At 40.5% G+C, this 7917-nt stretch overlaps 1 protein-coding gene across 1 annotated transcript; it reads right to left on the minus strand.

Moving 5' to 3' along the window:
• Positions 1-2164: 2164 nt before the first annotated feature.
• Positions 2165-7545, minus strand: DYNLT3 (dynein light chain Tctex-type 3). Its single transcript, XM_021552960.2, has 5 exons — positions 7446-7545; positions 6325-6366; positions 4376-4499; positions 3358-3435; positions 2165-2305 (listed from the first exon to the last, which is right to left on the minus strand). Exons 1-5 carry the CDS (start codon positions 7473-7475, stop codon positions 2229-2231), a joined length of 351 nt encoding a protein of 116 aa, XP_021408635.1. The 5' UTR covers positions 7476-7545; the 3' UTR covers positions 2165-2228.
• Between the last annotated feature and the right edge of the window lie 372 nt (positions 7546-7917).

Raw genomic sequence — 7917 nt, forward strand, 5'->3', positions numbered from 1 at the left:
AGCATATTTCCCAAGTTCTCACTATTGTAGACAAGTGAAGGGAAGTAAGAGGAATATTATTTCTGTTACTTTTTATATTGATCAAGAACACAAAGCAAAAATACAACTAAGGCAAAACTTTATTTTTTTTGGTAGAAAGAAAAATTAAACAGTCATATAATTAAGCAGTATTTCCTAGGGTTCTTCTGCAGGAGAACCTTCACCAAGCCTCATTAAACTGATAGTCTTACTCAGTGCACCTGGTTTTCAAGTAAAACAAAAATATCAAATGCGATTACAAGTAGCTATGTGGAATATTTCTTCTGATCATTGCACCTCAATACCCATGACAGGAGCACAACAGCCACCACTGGTTTTACTCACCCACTTTTTTAACCATACTGATCACACCTAGTTGCTGCCTCACATTTTTTTCACATTGCACAATCCCAAATATGAATCAAAGTAATGTATTTTTGTCAGTTCCAAAGTTTGGCTTCTTGGATGCTGGAACCTAATTCAGAAATCACTATCCTAACCCAAATAATGCTTAATTATTAATCCACATTTGAAGGTCAGTACAACAAACACACATTTTCACACAACAATTGCCTTTGGCAAATGCAGTATTACAGTATACATTTTACTTGCACTTCAGTAAAAGCAGAATTTTATGTCTGCAAAGCAAGACATTTTGAACATTATTGTAAACTACACTTACACAGGGCTCCTTCTGTAGTGTCACACTAGCTACATGTACACACAATTTAAGCAGCAAAATATTCTTTAGCTTGCTCTTTGCACAGGACTCTTATTTCATACCTTAATAGTGAGTTATCTGAAAAACAACCCAAACCAAACAAAACTGCATAACAGTGCTTTAATATTAATTTCTTAAAATTCAAAACAGCCCTACAGTACTGTTAGGCTGTTACCAGTCTCTTTCAAAGATCTACAGTATAAACAAACAATTCTATCCTTAAGCAGCATCTGAGAAAACAACTTAATGCAGCTGCCACTTAGTGGCAGCAATCATTTAGGCATTTTTGGTATTGATACATCTCTTTATCATATAATTTGTGCATTTATCAACAAAAAATGTAGGCCCCAATCCAGCAAATACTTGCAAGTGTGCAAATGCTTTTCTTCCACGAGGAATATTTCAAGTTAAGACTCATTAGATGAGCAGAGTTAAGAACTTGCATAAATCTTTAAAGGAGGGGAATTCTTAGTGCTGAAAACAACTGTTTTATTTCACAGGACTAAGATCCAATTCTAGACTTAGAGAACATAGGAGAAGTCTTATAAAGAACAGATATGTTACTTTGATAAATACTCTCAAAGCTAACAAGAGCCTCTAGAAATGTGTGTGCCTTCCCACTGATCCCTTTAATCCTACCTGGAGTATGGGTGCAGTCATATTGCCCTGGCTCCTGGCTACTGCATGAGGAATCAATAAAGTGCTTGTCACAAATTCTGTAATCATGGAATAAAATCAATTGAAGTACCTTCAGAATGTTTTCAGATTTATAAATGATTAATTAAAGGCTGGTGTCAGATCTCCAGCACGTTTCCCTGAATTGCTAACAAATATTATGCTCTTCATTTGAAGACAAATTAGAATTCTGCTAGGACTGGGTATATTTCACCTCTGTCCCAGCAAAGTCCTCCTCTGCCTCCAGGGGGAAAGCTTACCTGGATTTAGTGTCCATGTAAACGTTCATGCTTGACCAAAAAGTGATGCTCATGCAATTTCACAAGCACCTGCACTCCAAGGGAGAGTTTGCTTTCTTTAACCAAGCATGGAGGACCAGTATTGTTAACAATATATCCACTCTGAATTGTGTTCATAATTTGTTCTCAAAGGCACCATAATCCTGAGAGGTCTTGCTTGCCTTTTGACATTTCCTTTGATGTGTTTTGTTCCTCTGGAATAAAATATCTTTGATATTAGCTTTGACATAAATTCTACTGATCTTTGTGGCAACTTCTCATTAACATACTTCTAAATATTTAAATTATTAAAATTTTCTCTTCAAATAGATATTATATTTATATATATTAAATTTCTTTGCTAGCTTTCAGATAACTAATCTATGAGAACTGGCTTAAGACTGTATGCTCTCTGTAAAGAACTTCTGTATGCTGCTCATACAGAAACGAATAATAGTTTGAAATATTTAAATATGGGTTAGGATGATTTATTTTTTTAAAGGCTTCGGTGTTGCTTCTATTTCTCTTGCAGTCAGCTACAGGATAATAGCAACAGCAAACACATTGACAATGCAGTTCATGGTTCGGTTTTCCCATCTCACTGTGCAGGTTCCTGGAATAGATTATTACAAAATTAAAATAGAATTCCATTGTCTTTACTACAGTCACTTTATTGAAGTGTAAATTATGACAGATTAGTATGAATATTTAAGTTGTAATTTAAGGGAAATAGTAGTATGTCAGCTTGACTATAAAAAACTAAAATCCTCACAACATTTTTATTAACTTAAACATTGTTTGCTACCTAATATGAGACTTGTAAGCTTAAGACAGTTAACAGAAAAACACCATTCCAGTATCTTTCTTTAAAAACTGGACTTGCAAAAATCCTTGCAATTCCTATACTGAAACTGGCATGACAATCAGACAAGAAATCAGAAAAGGGACTGGATCAAATATATTCCAGTGTATTTACTTTATGCTGTTCTTCCTCATCTGTTGTATCAATGCCTTATAAGCAAAAGAAATATGAAGATTAAACTTTATATTATGATTTCTTTTTAAGCTTGGTTGACTTTTTGAGGCTCTCTCTGTTTTTTAAACTCAAACCTTGGCACAGTCTTCTAAACAGACCTTTCTGTATCTGTGACAGACAACAAATTATTTTAATATGTTTCCCTGTGCTATTCCCAACCTGTGAAAAAATCTATTTAGAACTAATTTTGAAGCAACACAATGCATCCAAAGCCTTGCTGACATTTACACATCTGAAACACATACTCTAAGTCAAATTATTTCTATTTTTCACTAAGTTGTTTACTCCTCTAAAGTAGCTGTCCCCTCACAGCAGGCAGATATGTTTAGGGCTACCCACGTGTATTTACAGTGAGCAACATTTTCTGCTTCTTCAGCTGAGAATTAAATGTTTTGACTCGTTTCAGAATAAAAGGTTTTTCTGTTCCTGCTCCTCATAATTTACAAAGCAACTGCTTTCAATGCCTGCACTGACTGATGACATTTTTGCTGAGATTGTAAACAAGCACCTCATTCTCAAAATTACTGCTTCCACAGCCATTCCCAAAAATGTCCAACCCAACTACTACAACTGAGCAAGAAGTAACATTTCTCTTGTTACAAATTTTCTATTTGGATGGGGATACTTACCATCAGTTGTGGTATCCCAGAAGCATGAGCTTGCTGTGTGAAGACCAGCTCCACTCCTCTGCATCACTGCACAGGTAACTGCAAGATACAGCCATAAAACCAGAGAATTAAAGCAGAAGAGGTGAACCATTCAGCATTTACAAACTCGAGCCTGTATTACATTTCCAAAGGGCTGGCATGTGGCATTCAGCTAAGACAAAACCTTTTTTGACAACCCCTTTGGCCCCAGTATTTTCCTCAAGAACTTGTTACTCATTTGATGATTATTTTTACTCACATGAAGACAACGGCTTCAACAAAACACTGGCAAATAGGATTATGGTTTTTATCCTTAAACTACTTAAATATGGCTTGTGCCCCTCAGAATGGGATTGTAGGTGCTGTCCTCACAGGTACAGCAGAAGTCACACTTGATGAGAGTTGTTTCCCAAAAATACTTGTTGACTCCTCTCTGAAACCAGACTCCAGTAATGAGCAGCTTTTCTAGACTGACCTGCAATGGTCATAAAACCACTGACAACCTGAGTCCAAGACTTTCAAAACAGAACAGAGTGCAAACACTTGCTATTACATCAACACTCCACAAAAGGACCAAAATGTGTTAAACTTTATTATTTACCTTTTTTCTTCCACATGTATACACATAAATATAATGGGATATGACTTTGCACACAGGACTAAAGTCTTCCAGATGTCTCTTTTTAAAGGAGGCTTAATCTCATTGAAAATTTTATTAAAGATAGCAATTTTTTCCTGAACTGATACTAAAATGATGATATAATTGTCTTGGGTTGCTTAACTATCAGGAAAGACCATATAACTTGTAATCTTTTGTTAAGTGTTGCCAGCGTGATCAGCCCAGGTAAAACTGCCACAGCTTTACCACAGGTATTATTAAAAATCTCCATATCAAAAGAGTTTGGGTGCCTGCTCTGTTTTGTTTATAGCATTCCCCTGAACCTTTCAGCAATTATTTATTGCAACTGCTTGTGCTACAAGTACAGCTGCTTGTACTTACCAATGTACTTATAAGTTTTCCCAAGTTTCACCAGATGGGTCAGTGACTGTTCTACTATAGCAGCAGTCCATTGGTTGACTTTGTTGTGATTATAATCTGCCTTGCCTAAAACATTTTCTATGCACTAGAACAGAAGGGGGGAAAATAGTTATAGTAAACACACTTCAAAATGAGGAATTATAAAATGTTTTGCATAATCTGAGGGATGTTTTTCTGGCAATTAGGTTACTTTGAATCAATCAAGCTTATTAGGATCAGCTGCGGAACGGGCGTAAAATGACCCTTTTTGGAAATTCATTTTTAGTACATATTTAACACAATATTACAGGTATAAAAGTGACTAAATATTTCTTGCAGGAAAGGCCTTAGCCATATGCTTTGGATACCAAGTGAATGGATCTATTTGCCAGTGAAGATCCTAACACATCCCACTATTCTTAATGACTGCCAGCTCCAGTTTGGTTTTCAGAAGCTGCTGGGGATGGCACTATCCAAATCAATAATATTAGCTTGGGCTGGCAAGCCATCCAGGGCATGTAACGAAAATTCCAAAATCTTCACAGAGACAAAGTGACAATGAAATTCACATGCCTGCTTAAAAGATGGGGAAGAAACTCAAGGGTCATATCTTGCAGCATAAGAAACATCTGAACTGTTGGAAAATTTAATGTTCTCCCACAGCTACAGATTGGGCAACATTTGCTTAAACTTAAAATGATTGAAGAAAAATCCTTTTCTCAAATGATAACTCTTAAATTGGATTGTCTGCTCCTGAGAAATTCAGTATTATCTGCTGATTGATACTTCCTAAAGGTGAGGAATTCACTTAAGAAACACACACCTGGAAAAGGTAAGGGAAGTAAAACTGTGTTCTCCTGTGATTCAGTAAGATGTATCCCATGCATTTATCCCTCACTAACAGGCTGTGTAAGAGACCTGTGTCCCAGATTTTGAAAAGCCCAGTTAATTCTGACCGCACACTGTACAAAGCTGGCCAGAGGAGCCAGTGGAAACAAAAAGTCACAAAACACAACAGAAGGCAGAAGAGGGACAAGACCCCTCATGGATTTTGGTCCTTCCAGAGATGTAGCCAGTGCTGGAGCTCCTTGGCCCTGGTTAAGCTTCCAATCAGAAGCACTTGGCTTTACTCCCAGTGTCTGGAGACCTTGTCACACCGTATTGGCTTTACAAGGCAGGGACAGTTACATAAAGGGCTGAACTGTTGTTTATCTAACATCCAAGAGCTTGCTGCTGTGTACTAGAGGAGCTTCAAAAAGCACAGGTGGGAAAGGACCTGCAGAGTCCCTCTAGAAACCTCTGTCTCAAAACACTATTTCCTTGCAAAACCTGAGAGCATCTGCGAGCCACAGGCTTCTCATTAATCACTGTCTAGTTCCTAGGTGTTTAATTTAGACTATCAGACTCCTCACTTTCATCCTGCTCTTTCTCTGCAAAAAAATGTACTTTAAAAGCTAGAAGAAGGAGCTCATAGAGTGCAACCTCCCACACATGCCAAGGCTAACTTCCAAGTCTGATGACATTGTTCAAGGCCTTGTCCAGTCAAGTTTTAAAAATCTCTAAGGATGGAGACTCCACAAGCTGTCCCTGCAACCTCTAACCCCTCCAGTAATTAGCTTCTCTCTAGCTGGATAAAGGGGAAAAAACAAATTGGAGTGAATTTCCCTTGCAGCTTGTGACTGTCACCCTGACTCTTTCCACTGTAATGCAGATCTGGCTCCCCTCTCATCTACCTTCTCCTCTTTAGGTAGTTGAAGACAGCAATTAAATGAAGCTTAAAGCAGGTCCAAATTAAACTCTGTCTTTATATAAATACTAATTCTGTATAATTTTATATTTATCTGGGGTGGTCAATGAAAATAACTGCTTTGACTACTGTGCAAGGTATGGTAAAGCATTTCTTTGAAACACAGCTGTTAGCTAAAACCTACCTCCTTAACTATGTTGTGGGCCTCATCAGCATTGAAGATCATCTGCAATAGAAAAGAATTATTATTATTGTTATTTCTGCCAGAAAAGTAAACAAATTATAATTTCACTCTACAGCACACATAATGATTAGGCCTTGTGTCTGGTTATTTGCATTGTAGTCTGTTAGTATAATTTTAAAATCTTACTTTTTTTCCTCAGCTCCATACATTTGTTATTTAGCATTGCTTTTCTAGTGATGTTTGAGTGGGGCCAAAAAATTCAGACCACAGTGAACTCTGAAACAGGTTCACTTTATGTTTTCTGTAAAGATTAAATTCTATGCTTGTCACAGGACTATTCTCCAGGAAAAATTAAATGATAATTTTTTTTCCTCTGGGTTTTAATCAGTGTTTTTATTGGAGTCACAAACTTGCTAACCCACAGGTTACATCTTGCTTCCCAAGGGTAACACATGGTTTTTCAAACCTAATATTTGAAATACTGGTTTGCAAACCTAAGATTTGAAACACTGGTTTGCACAGTCATTACCTCACCCAAGCACCTTTCTCAAGCACAGAAGAATCTTGCAGGTTTTAATGCCTCCTATTTTCTATTCCTTCCTGCTCACGGGCACTTGGCTTGGCTCACAAAGGAACCATGGCACGTTCCCTTGCGCCGCCCGGCTCTTCCCAGCCATGAACTTCAAACACTCGGGCAGGGGCAGAAACCTCAGGGGCACCAATGTTTAAGTTGCTTGGAGTTCTGGTTGATTTTTAAATAGAAACTGGTGGCCAGAGCTCTGAAGCGGCGTCCGGCGGGGGGCCATCGGCTCCTTCGCTCCAATGGCAGGACCAGCCCGCGGCCCTGCCCGGGCCCGGCACTTCCTGGGGTTTTCCCATGGAAATGGGTTTTTTTCCCATGGAAATGTTTTGGTTGTTTGTTTTTTTTTTCCTAGGAAAAATGGCCGCGGTCTGACAGCCCCAGCGGCAGCGCCCCGAGGCTCCTTCCCGGAGGGAACATCCAGCCCCGGCCCCGGCCCCGGCCCCGGCCCCGGCCCGCTGCGGGCGGCGCCGCTCGGCCCCGGCCCCTCAGGGGCGGAGGGCCCCGGGCACGGCCCCGGGCACAGAGGCGGCGGCCCTACCTCATCGTTGTGGGGGTGAAACTCCTCCATGGCCCCGGCGCGGGCGGCAGCGGCTCCGGCAGCGGCGAGTCCTGCGCGGCTCCGCCCCCGCCGGGCCGGGCTGGGCTGGGCTGGGCCGGGCGGGGCTCCCGGAGCCGCCCTGCCCAGCCGGGAGGGGAAAGAGGGGAAAGGTCCCCAGAGCGAGGACAGGGATGTGATGGAGCCAGCCCAGAGGCGGCTGCCAGGGTCATCAGACGGTTGGAGGAGAAGATGAGAGAGTTGGGATTGCTCAGCCTGGCTTGGGGTGACCCAGCTGCGGCCTCCCAGTGCCTGAAGGGAGCCCCGAGGAAAGAATATTTACAGAGCATGTGGTGACAAGGAGGAAAGATTTCCAACTGAGAGCGTAGGTTTAGATTAGATATTGGGAAAAAAATCTTCCCTGTTCGGCTGGTGAGGCACTGGCACAGGCTGCCCAGAGAAGCTGTGGCTGCCC

The sequence above is a fragment of the Lonchura striata genome, chromosome 2 (assembly GCF_046129695.1).
Source record: "Lonchura striata isolate bLonStr1 chromosome 2, bLonStr1.mat, whole genome shotgun sequence".
NCBI lineage: Eukaryota > Metazoa > Chordata > Aves > Passeriformes > Estrildidae > Lonchura > Lonchura striata.